Raw genomic sequence first — 17566 nt, 5'->3', positions numbered from 1 at the left:
TTAGTTGTTTTTCTGGGGTTTTATCTTGTTCCTTCATCTGGTATCTAGCCCTCTGCCTTTTCATCTTGTCTATCTTTCTGTGAATATGGTTTTTGTTCCACAGGCAGGCTGCAGGACTGTAGTTCTTCTTGCTTCTGCTGTCTGCCCTCTGGTGGATGAGGCTATCTAAGAGGCTTGTGCAAGTTTCCTTTTGGGAGGGACTGGTGGTGGGCAGAACTCAGTAGAAGTTTAATCTGCTTGACTGCTGATGGGTGGGGCTGGGTTCCCTCCTTGTTGGTTGTTTGGCTTGAGGCAACCCAACACTGGAGACTACCTAGGCTCTTTGGTGGGGCTAATGGCAGACTCTGGGAGGGCTCACGCCCAGAACTTCTGCTGCCAGTGTTCTTGTCCCCACGGTGAGCCACAGCCACCCCCTGCCTCTGCAGAAGACCCTCCAACACTAGCAGGTAGGTCTGGTTCAGTCTCCCCTGGGGTCACTGCTCCTTCCCCTGGGTCCCGATGCGCACACTACTTTGTGTGTTCCCTCCAAGAGTGGAGTGTCTGTTTCCCCCAGTCCTGTTGAAGTCCTGCAATCAAATCCCACAAGCCTTCAAAGTCTGATTCTCTAGGTATTCCTCCTCCTGTTGCCGGACCCCCAGTTGGGAAGCCTGATGTGGGGCTCAGAACCTTCACTTCAGTGGGTGGACTTCTGTGGTATAAGTGTTCTCCAGTCTGTGGGTCACCCACCCAGCAGTTATGGGATTTGATTTTACTGTGATTGCGCCCCTCCTACCGTCTCGTTGTGGCTTCTCCTTTGTCTTTGGATGTATGGCATTTTTTTTGGTGAGTTCCAGTGTCTTCCTGTCAATGATTGTATAGCAGGTAGTTGTGATTCTGGTGTTCTCACAAGAGGGAGTGAGAGCACATCCTTCTACTCTGCCATCTTGGTTCAGGGCCCATCTTTCTTTCAATTCTACTGGAGAATTACTTAACTCCCTCTCTTTTCATGAGTAGTTTTGTTAGGGAACCACTGACTGAAACTGTCCACCCTGGATAGGCACGATAACCACTTGCATGAGTTATTGTACAACAGGAGATCCTGGTAAGGAACGTGGAAGTAACAAGCTACCACCAACTGGAAGAATTTGAGAAAGGTCAAAAGGAGAGAGGAGATGCCAGTCCATATGTCCTACCAACCTCCCAGAATCCTTCTTGCTGGAAACCATCTTGGCTGAGAGATGTGCACGCCACCATGAAGAACCATGAGTCAGAATGATTGGTAGAGACAACCCAGAAACTAACCACATCACCATAAAACCTGAGACTGTTAGCCACGTGGCAGAGTACTTCTCCTGGGTTCCCTCTGCTGCTCTCCACCCAGGTGCCTCTTCCCACTAAAGTCTCTTGCTTTGTCAGCACATGTGTCTCCTTGGACAATTCATTTCTGAGTGTTAGATAAGAGCCCACTCTCGGCCCTGGAAGGGGTCCCCCCCTCTTGCAACAGTTTCCCTCCTTCGTTATGTATACCTAAAAAAATCAGCAGACTGGGGGCACTCTCCACTCAGTGCATCAATCAAAACTCCCTTCTTAAATTTCCAAATGCCCCTGTAGAGACATTTGGAATGGACATTTGCCTCCAACTGAATACCTCTTCTTAAATAAAAGGGACTGTAATCTACAGAGGCCAGCAAATGGTACTGAGGTTTCTGGCCTAGGAGAGCTTTGAAAGTATTTAAAATCTTTGACATGGTATCCCAATTAGTCCATCCTACTAGTCCAAAAATGAAAGTCCTCTTGCCGAGTGAAATCACTTGGTTTCTCTAAAATTTCCATTAAAAATAAGCTGGCCCAAGAGAATGAAAAAGACAAATTTTTATTATTTATTTATTTATTTGATGGGAAAGGGGAAGATATTTTAATGGGGGAAAAAGGAATCAGTGAAGAGACTGTCCGTAAACATTTATCTAGCATAGCATCTAGCACATCCAGAAGTCAACAATGTTTTTTGAATAGAGTACAGAAATCCCTGTACTCATGGTAATAGACAATCAGTGAGGGGCAACGCATGGCTATCCAGGTATTTATGGTTATTTATTTATTTATTTATTTTAGCAAGATCACTGTGAGTTGTAGAGACATGACCTTTTTACTATATAAACATCCGGCAAATGAAAGACAAATCAAATCAAGTTACGCTTTGTAAACTAACCATTTTAAAGATAATCATTGCTTGCAAGAATCCCTCAATTACATTACATTTTGATGTTTGTAGATATGCAATCAAATTGTAAATTATGAAGAGAAAAGAAAGCCTTACCAAATAATTGATGACATAAAATCGGTCATATTCTCTGTTCTTAGGATTGATCCTACGATGCTGTTTTTTCCTCATGTGATCTTTAAGTGTATTTTTGTCCCTGAAGGTCTTCTCACAGTACAAGCACTGCAAGCTACAAGAAAGACACAAATGCTGAGATTAAATAAGTCTCTCGAATAGTTGTTGCAATCGCCCTTTATTACTATTATTATTGGGTCTTATAATTTATTCATTTTAGGTCTCACAGAATCTTCAAATGGGATATGATATCCTTCTGGAATCCCTCTCATTTTATTCATTTGGCTTTAGAGGATGCACGTTGTGGTTTATTTTGTGGTCAGCTAACTTGGCCAACTTGGCTATTTAGTTAAAACTGTGATATAGATAGCAATTATCCAAAAATGATTTTGGTGCTTTACTAATCGAATTACCTATTCTAAAAATGAAAATGTAGGTATGTTCTTCAAATAAATATATGATAACTAGCATTGGTTGCCTCCACTGAGTATAACAATTAGTCCATGGTTTGGTATATCCTGTGACCTAATTTGCAGGGTCTGATTCCTAGCTCCAGCTGTGGGACTTGGTCAAGTTACTTGACCCCTCTGTTACCACTCATTTTCTGCTCTCTAACCTGATGATAATACCTACATTTTAGAGAACTTTTACGATAATGTATACATATATGTGCACATAAATTCATAATCATTAGAATAATTCACACAAAATATAAATATATGTATACATGTTTAATTTATTGATATATATACAAATAAAATACCTAGCACATTCATAGCATACAGTAAGTGCTATTTTTACTATCTTATCATTCACATGTACCTTCTGCTAGAATATTTCCACTGACTGGGAATTCATTACCTAATGAGGCAGTAATGACCAGTTTTGAACAGATTACTAACAAAATGTCTTACTCATACTAAGCTTGACAGTTGATACTGTCTGGATTACCCAACAGTCATTAGAGTTCTACTTTCTGGAGTAACACAGAATAAGTATACATGAAAACACTGAAATTGCAACTGAGCAGGACCCTATGGGGCCTTCCCAGGACACACTCCTCCCACCCTGTCCTCTGCCTACCTCTTGTTTGTAGAAAACAAGCCTCCCCTGAGTCACAAAAGCCTAAGAATTAATGATCAAAAGGATGTGAACGTGTAATGACAAAAATAGCAGTTGGGCCAAGAGAACTTGTAAGAATTTGAATAGTAAATCAGCCATATGGCAGCCACGGAATCTTTAGTTCCTTCCTGAAGTACCTAGATAATAGTGTCTCATGTCAATGCTAAAACCACCACCAAAAGGAAGAAATTAACTACCTGATGACCATGAGCACATAGGCCCCAGACCTACTGGAGCATGAGGACTGATAAAGTTAACCCTTGTAACACTGCCCTGTTACCTTACCATCAACCAGTCAGAGAACTGTGCACAAGCTGATCAAAGAACCTGCGACTCCCCTCCCTCACCTTGTCTTTAAAAATGCTTCCCTGAAACCCATCAGGGAGTTCCGGTCTTTTGAGCATGAACCACCTGTTTTCCTTGTATGGCCCTTGCAATAAACCTTTCTCTGCTCTAAACTCTGCTGTTTTGGTTTGTTTGGCCTCACTGTGTGCTGGGCACATGAACTTGGGTTCGACAACAAAATGACTGAAATCAGTTGTTTCTATTCTGAATTCTTTTTCATCTTTACTAAACACCCTTTCAATTATTTCTTATGCCACAGAAGTAACTATATTCTTTTATAGTAAACAATTTATGGGCAATAAGGTGATTAGGGATATCATTACTGCTAATCTTGCTAGAAAGCACACCTGGTATTATTTTATAAATGAAGGGTCATTCAATAAAAGAGTGAAGAGACTTGTTTTAATGTACTGTTGATACCAGAATTTGAATTCAGAACTTTTTATAATGGGTATTTCTTTCTCAATGTTATTGCTCCAAATGTTGTGGTCTGAGATACCACATTCATTAGTATTATATTAAATGAATAAAACTAGGTTTTGAGAGTAAAATCTTGGGCCCTTTCCTAGAAAGAAAAGTGGATAGATTTTTGAAAGCCATTTTGGTGATGTAGAGAATTTCCTTCCCTATTTCTACAAGCTAAACTCTAGATACTCAAGGTTGCCAGAATATGACCTTGAGAAAAGTGGCGTTGTTATGATATACAAATGTGAATAAATACTAAAAGGTAAAAGAATGCAATCAGTATGTTATGTTTCACATAAAACTGAATAACATCTAGCAATGTGACAATATATTTACTTTACTAAATGTGTAGAAAAATTATAGAGAAAAGTAAAGAAATGATGAATCTGAAATGAAGAATAGTGGTTTCTGGGGGAGATACTAATGAGAAAGGGCACACAGGGAAATTCAAAGGAAATAATAACATTCTCTTTCTTAGGCTGGTTAAGTATATTTTTCATACCGTATATAATAACATACCTTATAATGGCATATACATTGTTTGGTATATATGACATTTATATCTTAAAACTACTAAAAGGCAATATGATCTACAAAAAATAAGGATTGTCATACAAAATGTGAACTCCTCCAACACGAGAAATGAGAAAATTCCATTTCTTGAGTTACTTCTGACTATTAAATTAATTTTTAAAAATTCACAACAGAATCCAAGATTAAGACAGCTTCAGGTCATGTTTCATAAAAAAGTACTTACTTGTCAAGCTTTTTCTGTAATGTACACAGAAATTCATTGCAGTTTACAATGTTGTCTGGCAACCCAATGTTGAAAGTGTGTTCTCTGGCCATGTGGTTCAAAAGAACAGATCTAGGAAGAAATTTGAGCAATCTGCATTATTTATAACTTATCCAGGAACAAATCAGGTCATGAGTAGTGTTTGTATAATGATAACAACACTAATTAGAAGTACAAGCAAAGGTTAAACACTGAAACACACATTTGGGCTATGAAAGAGTGACATGTTATAAAGTAAGTATGCATATAAACACTATCATATGAAAAGAAAGTTAACAGAAACTGTCGCTGAGGAAGCCCAAATGTTGGACTTGTCAGACAAAGACTTTAAATCAGACAATAAGAATATGTGTAAAGAATTAAGGAAAACCATGTCTAAAGAATCAAAAAAAGGTATGAGAATAATATCTTATAAAAAAGAGGATACTAATAAAAAGACAGAAATTAAAAAAAAACATACAAATCTGGAGATGAAATGTACAGTAAGTGAAATGAAAAATTCACTAGAAGGGCTCAAAAGAAAAATTGAACTGGCAGAACAAAGAATCAATGAACTTGAAGATCAATTTAGATTTTCTAGTCTGTGGAATAGAAGAAAAAAGAATGAAGAAAAATAAATTGAGCCTCAGACACCATCCCATCTACCAACATCTGTATAATAGGATTCCCAAAAGGCAAAGAAAGATAGGGGAAGAATGAATATTTGAAGAAATAATGGCCAAAAACTTCCCAAATTAGATGGAAAGCATTACTCCAAACAGAAGAAGCCCAATAAACTTCAAGTATAATAAATCAGAGAGACCCATACCAAGAAAAAAAATGAAGATGAAATCAAGACAGGTCCCAGATAACAAAACCTGAGAAAATTCACTGCTAACAGACCTGCCCAACAAGAAACTAAAAGAAGTCCTTTGGGCTAAAATGAAAGGATGCTAGATAGTAACTCAAATATACATAAAGAAGTAAAAATCTCCAGTAAAAGTAATTACACAGTCAAATATAAAAGGCAGTATTAAATGAATTATTGTTTACAAATCTTTTCTTCCCATATCTGATATAAAAATAACTGCATGAAGTAACAATTTTAAAGACATGTTAATGAGCTTATAATGTATAAAGATGTAGTTTGTATGACAATAGCACAAAGGAGTGAGGAAGGAGCTAGCTACGTTGGAGCAAAGTTTTTGTATACTGTTGAAATTACATTGGTATTAATCTGAACTCAATTGTTTTAAGTTAAAATGTTAGGGGCTTCCCTGGTGGCACAGTGGTTGGGAGTCCGCCTGCCAATGCAGGGGACGTGGGTTTGGGCCGTGGTCCGGGAGAATCCCACATGCCGTGGAGCAGCTAAGCCCGTGCACCACAACTGCTGGGCCTGTGCTCTAGAGCTTGCGAGCCACAACTACTGAGCCCTTGTGCCACAGCTACTGAGGCCTGCACGCCTAGAGCCCGTACTCCGCAACAAGAGAGGCCACCGCAATAAGAGGCCTGCGCACCACAATGAAGAGTAGCCCCCGCTCGCTACAACTAGAGAAAGCCCATGTGCAGCAACGAAGGCCCAGTGCAGCCAAAAATAAATTTATAAAAAAATAAAAAATAAATAAATAAAATGTTAATTGTAATCTCCAGTGAATTGTAGTGGATAGTGAATGGGCCACTAAGAAAATAACTCAAAAAATATAGTAAAAGAAACAAGGGAATAAAAATGGTACACTAGAAAATATCTATTTAACAAAAAAGAATGCAGTAATGGAGGGGAGAAATAAAAAAACTTAAAACATAAAGAAAACAAACAGTAAAATGGTCTAAGTAAATCCCATCTCATCAGTAATTACATTAAACATAAATTAGACACTCCAACCAAAAAGCAGAGATTAGCAGAATGGATTAAAAAACATGATCCAACTATATGCTGTTTACAGGAGACACATTTTAGATTAAGGTTGAAAGAAACAGCTTCATACATTCCAGAGTCAAAAGCGTATAGGAGAGGGGAAATAGATGTAGGATAGCAAGAATGTACTTATTCTTCTATCCTTATCATTAACCCATATCCTTTGTCTTTCTATTCTTTTTATGTCCCTAGGCTGGGAGGACACAAATATAACCCCAAAACATTGCTAATAAAGTACATAGCTGGAATCAGGCTATATCTTTAATGTTTTATTATAAACTGACCTTTTCATAAACAAGAACTGCAGAAGGAAAGGGGACATTTTATAAAAATGAGATGCTGCTTATCTTTGTCATTGGTTAATTTCTTAAAAATTTCATTTATTAGAGAACAATGACATAGTCAATCAAAACTACTGAGGAGTTCACTTAATTCCCACGTCACCCCACTCAACAGAGAATACAGATACAGGTAGAAAAGAACAGGAGGATTATATTAGGAATTATAGGAGCACCAAGATTCAGTAAATTGAAATACCAATATTATCAGAATTTCATATCATATGGACATATATTTCAAATCACATCAGTACCTACATTTATCATAAAAACTTAAGCTGTAGAAAACAAAAATATTTATAGCTTTTTAATACTAGAGATTCCTAATAATAATCACACGTCTCCTCACTAGGTTAATAATAGTTTTAACATAAAATCAGAAATAACATGCTAAAAAGAAGTAGCAATGCTTGGTAAACTTTTTGATAGTGAGGTGGTCCTCACTGCCATCCCCATAAAGCCCTTTGAAACTGACAGGGTTAGAAGCATAATTAGTGACCTTGGCACAGATTTTTCTCTATGCTAACTGATCTATATGAGAATCAAATCTTCATCACTGGTGTTTTCAACATTGATGCTTCATCCAAACCCTTTTCTAAATTCAAACAAATAGCTACCCTCTCCTCTTCAATGTTTTTCAGACAACGATGTCAGTTTGTGCTAGGCTTTTCTTTTTTTTTTAGAAACTAAAGACTGCTTTCTTTCAAGTGGGTGGAAGAATGATATTTTTCTGATTGTCCATTGTATGCTGTCATTGAAACCATTCCCATTTCCTAGAGGTTACAACTTCATGATTTATATTTAAGTGAATGTACATTTGTAAATATTACTGTTGTATAAAAAGAAATTTGTCTGGTCTTTGTCCCTGGTTCCAGGCACTGAGCTTCAAAAATCCTTGGAATTTTTCTATGATAAGATTACCTTTGCTAATAAAGTGACTTGTGGTAGGCCTCTAGAAAGTTTCAGGATGGTGATTGGTTACCAGAAAGACTACAATGTGATCAAAGGGTTGGGACTTAGAGCCACCCTGACCTCCAGAAAGGAGAGAGGGGCAGGAGATTAAGTTCAATAATTAAATCAATCATGCTTACATAATGAAGCATGTAAAAATTCTGGATACCAAAACTCAGTGAAGATTCTTGGTTGGTAAATACACTGATGTGCCAGGAGGATGATATATCCTGATTCTTTGAGGAGAAGGCATAGAAGCTCTGTGTTCAAGACCCATCCAGACCCTGCTCTGTGTCTCTTCATGTAACTGTTCCTGATCTGTATCCTTTATGATAAACACTTTCCTGAGTTTGTGAGCCATTCTAGTGAATTAATGAACCTATGCAAATTATTGGTGGGAAGCCATGAGTTTGTAGCCAGTTGGTCAAAAGTGCAGGTGTCCTGGGGAACCCCTGAACTTGTGGCTGGTGTCTAAAGTGTGGGCAGGCTTGTTGGGGATGATGCCCTTAAACCTGTAGAGTCTGATGCTAACTCTGGGTGGTTAGCACTAGAACTGAATTACAGTACACCAGTTGGTTTTGGGCCAGCTGGGGTTGGTGACAGAATTACCAGTTCCCCATTTTTTTCCCCCTTAGATCTTTATCATTTTTAATGTTCAAAAGTGCAACACCAAAAACTGCTAAAGGATTTTTTTTTTTGTCCACTCGGCTCAGCATTTGGGATCTTAGATCCCCAGCCAGGGATCAAACCTGTGGCCCCTGCAGTAGAAGCACAGAGCCTTAACCACTGGACTGCCAGGGAAGTCCCAGCCAAAGGTTTAGAGTTAACAGGTTAATACAGAAGGGCACGTCTGTTGTAGTTTGCTGCACGTGGTCTTGCCTGTCGGACAATTTAAAAAGCCCTACAACATTAAACACAATTCTATTTCTGGCATTTAAAAAATTTATCCCCCTACTCTGCTTAGAGCAACTACATTCCATCTTTGATGTCTGGTGGATTAAAAAAAAATTACTGTGGATATATGAAAGGGTTCTGAGCCAATCCATAGAACTTAGTCTATACAGCCATTGTGGATGTTCTGTTAAGTCTTCAGATGAAAAACAGTAAAATTTAAAGACATACATAATTGCTACCTGTTTCCGAGGAATTCCTCATTGCAAAACATACAACTGCCTTGAAAATTGTTATCATTTCGTTCTTGTTGCTGTTGTTCCAGAATTTCTTTCTGTAAAGTAGAAATACAGATATATGATATTATCTTTAATAAATCCATAGTTAGCTAATGAAAAATGTCATAGTCTGGATGGGAGGAAATTGGGGTAGAAGCATAAAGGAAGTATGTGAACACTGATGATATTTTGAATTTCTCCATTCCTGTCCTTGTACCTAAACTCCAAGTCTATACTGTTAAATGCCAGACAACATACCATTAGGATAGCTATGTAGGAAACTTAAAGTCAATAGGGTCTCACCATCCTTCACTACTCTGTCCTTCCTCCTGTCTTTATTAATCATCTCCCAACCTCACTCTCTTCCAAAAGCAAAAATGTGCTCCTTTCTGTAATTCTCAGTTTAGGTTGTAATCAAGTTCTGATCAATTTTTCACTTGGACTGTCTTTCATATTACTTCTCTCCACCATTCCCAATGCCATCACCCTGAATCCAGTCTTTAATCAGTCATTATGAGATTACTATAAGTAAGTCTCTTAGAGGGTCTGCCTTATTTCAATCCTTTTTTTCTATCATATCCATCCTCTCTTTTGTTGCTAGGAAAACTTAAAATTATTTTCATGTACAATTATCCTGTTACTCTCCAACTCAAATAATTTAAAATATACATTGGTAACACCCTATTCTAATCAGGGTGGTTCTACACATTGTTTTTCCATGAGGTTATTTTATTTCTCTTTGCTTTTTCACTCTTACAAGTATTAACTGTTCTTTAAGGTCCAACTTGATTCCCATTTCTGCCATGTAGTCATTTCTGGACTACAATACAATAGTTAAGAGCTCAGACTCTGAAACATCAAACAGAACTAGATTTGAATCTGGCTCTCACTTGTACTCAATATTTTATTTAACGTCTTTAATACTCAGTTTTCTCAATTTTAAGATGAAAATGAAAATATTACCTCATAGCATTGTCTATAGGATTAGATCAGAAATCTATGTAAAGAATTCAAATTGTGCACGTGTATGGTCAGGCCACTCAAGATGGCTGTTCTCTTGCTCTCTGTACATCCCCTGCCCAACCAGTGCCTGCTTCACCTATATCCTACGCACATGACTGACCTTCCTGTGTACTTGCCCCAGGCCCCAGCTAGTGACGGTTCTCATCAAAGGGGCGCTGAGGGGTGTGCCCCTCTACTGGTTTCCTTGGTAACTAATGAGCTCACCTGATGTCAATTCCCCAATAACTGGTAACTTGCTTTACCATCATCTCTTTTGCTTGCTTTTATCTTCTGAACGGATATGAAAACTCTTTGAAATTAAAAGAAAGTCTTTATGCTGTTCTTATTTTACACCTGCATATGACTCTCCAGCTATTCTTATAACATGAAGCTCAAAATACGAACTTCATAAAGTTTATTGCTGAATCTGTAAATATTTGTAGGACAGCATAAAAAATGAGCTTGTATCTAGAAGCTTAATAAATTCCATGTGGCATTTCTGGAAATGTATCACCAAACATTTAGAAATATTAATCCACCGAAGAAAAAAATTAAGAAGCTGCCAGGATAAAAATCAATTCAATCAACTTCTGGTTTCAGCCATGATGAAAAAATGGATTTCACACTTCTCCTCCCCTTGTAAACTATTGTAAAACAAATTGCTTCATATAGCTTATCTTTTTTCAGAAAATCTATAATAGGGACTTCGCTGGTGGCTCAGTGGTTAAGAATCCACCTGTCAGAGCAGGGGACAAATGTTCGAGCCCTGGTCCAGGAAGATCCCACATGCCGCGGAGCAGCTAAGCCCGTGTGCCACAACTACTGAGCCTGCGCTCCAGAGCCCGCGAGTGACAACTACTGAGCCTACGTGCCACAACTACTGAAGCCTGTGTGCCTAGAGTCTGTGCTCCGCCACAAGAGAAGCCACCACAGTGAGAAGCCCGCACACCACAATGAAGAGTAGACCCTGCTCACCGCAACTAGAGAAAGCCCATGCGTAGCAACGAAGACCAAACACAGCCCCCCCGCCAAAAAAAAGAAAATGCATAATAGCACATGACTGTGATCGATGAGTAAAAAAAATAATACATTGCCAGTTTTCTGTTGGGTAGTGTTTTCCAAATTGCAACATAGAGGAGTTAAACCCAAATGAAGGTTATGTATCTACCTCACTTGGTGGAGAAGAAAAAAAAGACTGGCATTCAGGATACAAAAGCAAGAGGAATTTGTGGGACAAGGTACTAGAAAGAAGAGAGCTGCAGAGGAGGAGCTCAAGAAACCTGGACTGGGGTTCTTTTAACCTTTGTCCAAATACTGAGCTGTACATGTACAGGGCAGGACTCTGTGAGACTTTACAGAGGAGTTTCCAGGGGCTGTGAAGCTTAATGGGGATTCTGGAAATTACAGCACTGGAATATGTTGGAGCTCTGACATACAGAATGGAGAGACCTTGCTTAACACTTCAGGCACACAGCAAATATAAAAGAACACTGTTTACTTCATGAAGTTTAGGGCTTTATGCTGGCAGCAAGTGGATAGATAAAAGCAAAAGAAATAAAGGGAGTAAGGTTGATGTATCAGACAATTTTAATTATTGCTTTTTAAGTTTAAGTGAATCTTACATAAAAACTCAAAGTGACAGTAAAAGTCAAATGAAAGGAAAACCGAACTTTTACAAACATGTATAGTTCGACTAAAAAAGAGAAAACACATTTCAGAGCCCTGTATCTACAACTTTGGCAGCAGCAAAAACAAAAACCCAATAGATAAAGCTCTTGATAAAGATCACTATAAATATCCCACAGTAAGGCTGAGCAATACTTTCTCTGCCTGCTCCTGTTTTCAGCCTACAAGAACTGTTAATGCGTATTAAAAATCATCATCTCATATTTCTCAGGCTGGTGATGATATAACCCAAAGTTGGCTATAGAAAAATCTTATTCAACTTAATATTTCCTTGGTTTTGACTCAGCACAAATATAAAAGATTTGTGAGCCTAAACCAGAGTGATACTAAGCCATCTACAGTTTTCTTTGGCCAAATTTAAGTTTTATCAGTTGACCCTGAATTGCACAACCTGAGTGTAGACACCTGAAGTTGTGTATAAATGGATTCTTCTTAGGAGAGCCTAATTTACATTTTGGTGAATTAGAAGGAGCATGGAGTAGACAGGGCACTAAAGCAAGAAGCCACTTTTTTAAAAAAAATTAATTAATTTATTTTTGGTTGCGTGCGGGTTTTCTCTAGTTGCGGCGAGTGGGGGCTACTCTTCGTTGTGGTGCGCGGGCTTCTCATTGCGGTGGCTTCTCTTGTTATGGAGCACGGGCTCTAGGCGCGACGGCTTCAGTAGTTGTGGCACGTGGGCTCACAGAGCGCAGGTTCAGTAGTTGTGGCTCATGGGCTTAGTTGCTCCGTGGCATGTGGGATCTTCCCGGACCAGGGCTTGAACCTGTGTCCCCTGCATTGGCAGGCGGATTTCTAACCACTGCGCCATCAGGGAAGTCCCCAAGAAGCCACTTTTTAATGGCAAGTAACTAAAACCACACCGTTCTTTTGTTTGCATTCTGGAGCTTGTCTCACATGGTGATGAGGTGGCACTGTGAATCCTCTGCTAGCTTATCTGCACTACCTACAACCACAGTAAGAGAGACAAGGGCTCTAGAGTACCTGTGTCATCCCTAATCTGGCAGGTTCCATACAACTCCTTTCATTTTTATCTAAGTTCATTCTTTCAAGATCTGCCTTTTGTTCACTGCACAAACTCTTTTTAAACTCTTTTCCAGACCTTCCGCCAAGGGGAGCTAATTAAACCATTTATTGTTTCACCTCTGCTTTCTGTTTATTTCATTTGCATAAGACTTTTCTCATTTTAATAACATCAATGTAAGAAAGAGTTCTATAATTGGGAAAAATGGACATGGCCACCAGGTAGTTCAGCTTTGGTTGGGTTCTCTGTTGCAACTGTTCAGCTCCAACTTGTATTCTTGCCATATTTGACTCTTGTGGTTGCAATAACATGAATACTCTACCTATTCCTTCTTGGCTATTTTCCTGTCTCTCCATTAACATATTCTATTTCTACTAACCACATCTAACCTCTCCAGTAAGATTTCCTTCTGACCAATGCTGCTCAGTACTGGCATTTTAGAATTTGAGAACTGAAAGGGATCTCATGAAACTACGGACTAACTCCCTATAAAGAGATGTTAGGGTGACCTGTTTAAAGCTACAAAGCTACTTGGTGCCATATCTGGATACCACGTTTGCTTTTTTTTTCTCAGAATGTACCCACTGTAGCATATCTAGACACATAGCATATAACAATAACCTTTCTATTTAGTGAACAAACAAGTTCAGAATCCAGGGGATAGATATCTGGAAAGGTAGGGCAACATAAAAATCTTTCTTACAAAATATCCACACAAAAACTTCATTTAGATCAATCTTACATGGATTACTTCTCAGCATTTGAGGCTTTAGAACACGGTAAAATAACAGGAGATATAATATATACAAATGCGATCATGCCTTATTTCTGACAATTATAAAAAGAGGTATACTGGCTAAGTAGATTTTCTTGATCGTAGAAATTTTAATTTGGTATTTAAAGGGTTAACAGTTTTACACAAAATGGTTTCCAAGACACCCCTCATGTTTCCCCTACTTTCAAAACTTGAGATATGATTTAACCTTTTCTGTATGATGTAGGGTCCTTGCTATGAACAATTACTACTATATTGTACTGTAACGTATCAATTTACTTTCAGGATCTCTTTGTCCCTACAAATGACTCTAAACTGTTGTGCTCTTCTGGTTGGCCTTCCTTCTCACTCTTTTATGGTCATCGCTGTCAGTGAGTCTACTTCTGTACCCACCAACTGGCTCTGCCATCTACACCTCCTTTTCATTTGCTATCCTCTGCATAGACCTCCTGCTTTTCTCCTTAAACTAGAACAAGATTATAGGAATTACTAAAATCCAGCTAAAGAAAAATAGATAATCAAATTCTATGGATAAAATTAAGTCAAATTTGTTTGGTATCTGAGAAAGAGTAGCTCCCAGTATTTGGATGGGCTTTGTGGAAGTTATTTTTACCTCATAGGGATGCTTTTTCTCTGATTTCTGTCTTCTGTGCTATTTGGATCTACTGAGGTTACCAGATACCAGATGGACAGATTTATAGGAAAGACTTTCCCTGTACACACACATTTAAAAAGTATGTTTATCCAAAGCATGTCCAGAGAGATGGAAGTCAAAATCTGATTGTAAATGGACCTTAAAAAAAAAAAACCTAGCATATAAATATGTAATGACTTTATCTGAAAGTGAAACAATTAAAACTGGTACTTAAAGTAACATGAAATAGCTCCCTGTTTTCTACTGAATAAAATCCACAATCTTTAGAATGGCATTCACATTGCTTTGTACCTGATTCTACTCTAGGTTTTTAAAAGCCTTCTCTTGCATTGCTTCCCCATATAAACTCTGTTACAGGGAAAAACAAGAACATCTGCTATAATCTGTGTATTACTCTTCTCAATAGCAGTTCTCAGTTACTTATTGTGATTCCTCAGGCCACTCAATGGTCTGGAGTAACTGTTCTCTCTTTTTTTCATCCATCTTTGCCAACTGGAGTTCTCTTCCCTAATCCTTCAGAGCTCAGTTCAAACACTACATCTCTGTGGTGAGTGGGAACAACAACTGATGGGGACTCAGGAGATGTGTATTCTTGTCCTGTTTTAGTGACTGACTAGCTCTAAATGTGGCCTTGCGCATGCCACTTCTCTAGGACTTAGGTTCTGGTGATCTCTAAATTGCTTCTGAAACATTCTACAAATCATAACGTGGATTGACCCTGACCACTTCTGTGCTAGAAATATCTTCTTTTGCCACCACAGTATGTAGTGTTCCATAGATGTCTATATTGCTTGGTCTTCAAGAAAACTATGTCCCAACCATCTCCACTAAGAGAACATGAGCTTCTTTATGTCACATGTACATAATTTATTACAGTAGAGTCTTAAAAATACATGATAACTAAATTTACACCCCCAGTGCAACAACATACACACTACAAATCTGAATGCTCTCCTGAAAATCAAAATGAAATTCTCAAAGGAGAGGAGTTTATAAAACACTTGATTATCTCTTACTCATATAGGACTGGCACTTCATATAGACTATAAAATGGAGAGCTTTCCACAGCAATAGTAAGTTGATATTTATTTAAACAAAGACAATACCCTACTGTATATGTAAACTATCCTAAAAAGTGGAATTTATTATTGGTTATTAATTTAAAAGTTCTAAAGTAGCTGTTTTTTTTTTTAAAACTCACAACTGATAATTTTTAGAAATATAAAGAGTTACATAGAGAATTTTATATTGCTATGGGATAGGAATTTGGAGAACAAGTTTTTACTTTTTTTCACTTAATCGCTTTCATTTTAATACAGTATATATACTTTTAATAAGTATATACCTTAAAAGCATAACTATCAATTCATGTTTCTCACTAAGATGACTTTTTGAGAGAAACAGGAGATGCAAGTCAAGATAAGGAAATGAACTAGAATGATAATTATTAAATCCAACAATTAAGGAAACTAAGTATACTGAAGTAGAACATTATTGTTTTTGTTTTATTCTTTAAACATATTAAGAAATAAAATAATGGCAACATGCTCTCCCTCTTATCTACTCTAATAAAGCCTACTCTATGAAATGTCTGTCTGTACATTATAAAATAAATAGGAAATTATTCTTATTTCTTAATATAGGAACACGAAATATATACACTTTTAATCAAATTTTACTTATACATAAAATAAATCATGTGAAGATGCAAAAGAAATCATTTTATTTCTGCAACTATTATATCCTATAAGAGCTTTCATCATCCTGTTGTAATCAATTCAGTAAATTAAGAAGATAGTTCTCATTTATTTGTTGAAATTGGCTTTGCTGACAGTTATGTCATGATATGCCAAATGAGTTAGTAAACCTGGAAGCTATTCAAGTCACGTAACTCTGTCAGTGTCTCTTGTTTTCTTACCATTTTTTATTATAAAAAATTTCACAAACAGGAAAGTTGAAAGGCTAGTACAATGAACATTCTTATACTCAATATATATATTCAATAATTGTTCACATTTCACCACAGCTTCCCTCTCTCTCTTCACACAAACACAGACACACACACACACACACTATACACACATATATATTGAGCACTAAACATCTTTTGTTTTGCTGAATCATTTGAAAGTAAGAAAGTGAGCTGCAGACCTCATGACACTTCACTCAAATACTTCAGCATCCCTCTTCTAATAAGGACTTTCTCCTATATACAACCATGGTGCCACTATCATTATACCTAAGAAAATCAATAATAATTCCAAAATAGTATGTAACATCCAGGCAATATTTAAATTTCTTCAACTGTCCCAAGAATGTCTTTTAATGTTCTTCTCTTCCCCAACTCCCACCAAGACCATCCTCGGTTCACACATTTCATTTGGTTGTTGGGTGCCCTGCCACCAAATCTTTGTCCCCCTCCCCTTCCTCTTAAAAAAAATTTTTTTTTCATCCATCCGATTTCCCCACTCTCTAAATCATAAACCACAAAATAACTAACCAGCCTGGGACTTAGGCTCTGATGTCTGGCAAAGGGAAACTTTTCCCAACTCAATAATGGTCTTCTAAAGTATATGGATGACTGCTAGGAAAACCTTGTTAATTTTACTACTTTTATGTAATGTACCCCACCAGATAAAAAGCTTGCTAAGGGGCAGAACTGCTAGGTTCATCTTTGTAGTCCCTACCGTGCCTCACCGACAGGAGTAAGCAATAACCGTTGAATGGAAGTGCTCTGTTTCCTATGGTCTCTACTTCCTCAGACCCCTTGAACAGTCAGGAGGAATCTAGGTAAAAGAGAGCCACATCACCACTATGTCCCTCCACCCTTATTCCCACTGCTGCTAACTTGGTATGATGTGACAAAACAACACTCAGCTTTAATGATTCTGTATCTCCTTCTTCTGTAGCACACATGTTGATTGCTGCTGATCAAGCATTAGTGAGGAAGAAACTGGGTAGAAGACACTTGGGCAACCAAGAACAAATTTTTTTTTTCTTTCCTCCTGCCCTTCCTTCCTTTCTTCCTTTGTT

General features: G+C 37.7%; 1 protein-coding gene across 10 annotated transcripts in view; it reads right to left on the bottom strand.

The window, feature by feature from the left end:
• ZNF277 (zinc finger protein 277) overlaps positions 1 to 17566 on the bottom strand; it is a 165357-nt gene that overhangs the window by 68560 nt on the left and 79231 nt on the right. For all 10 annotated transcript variants that reach the window (XR_014246918.1, XR_014246919.1, XR_014246920.1 and 7 more), the window contains 3 exons: positions 9359 to 9450; positions 5004 to 5114; positions 2297 to 2429 (listed from right to left, as the gene is read on the bottom strand). Coding sequence is in view for 4 of the 10 variants with exons in the window: in XM_082400096.1 (XP_082256222.1) it covers positions 2297 to 2429; positions 5004 to 5114; positions 9359 to 9450 (336 nt within the window). In the remaining 6 variants the exon portion in view is untranslated. The remainder of the gene's footprint in view (positions 1 to 2296; positions 2430 to 5003; positions 5115 to 9358; positions 9451 to 17566) is intronic.

This window comes from Balaenoptera borealis (genome assembly GCF_965194805.1).
Source record: "Balaenoptera borealis genome assembly, chromosome: 7".
In the NCBI taxonomy this organism is placed as follows: Eukaryota; Metazoa; Chordata; class Mammalia; order Artiodactyla; family Balaenopteridae; genus Balaenoptera; species Balaenoptera borealis.
This window is presented reverse-complemented; position numbering and strand designations above follow the sequence as displayed.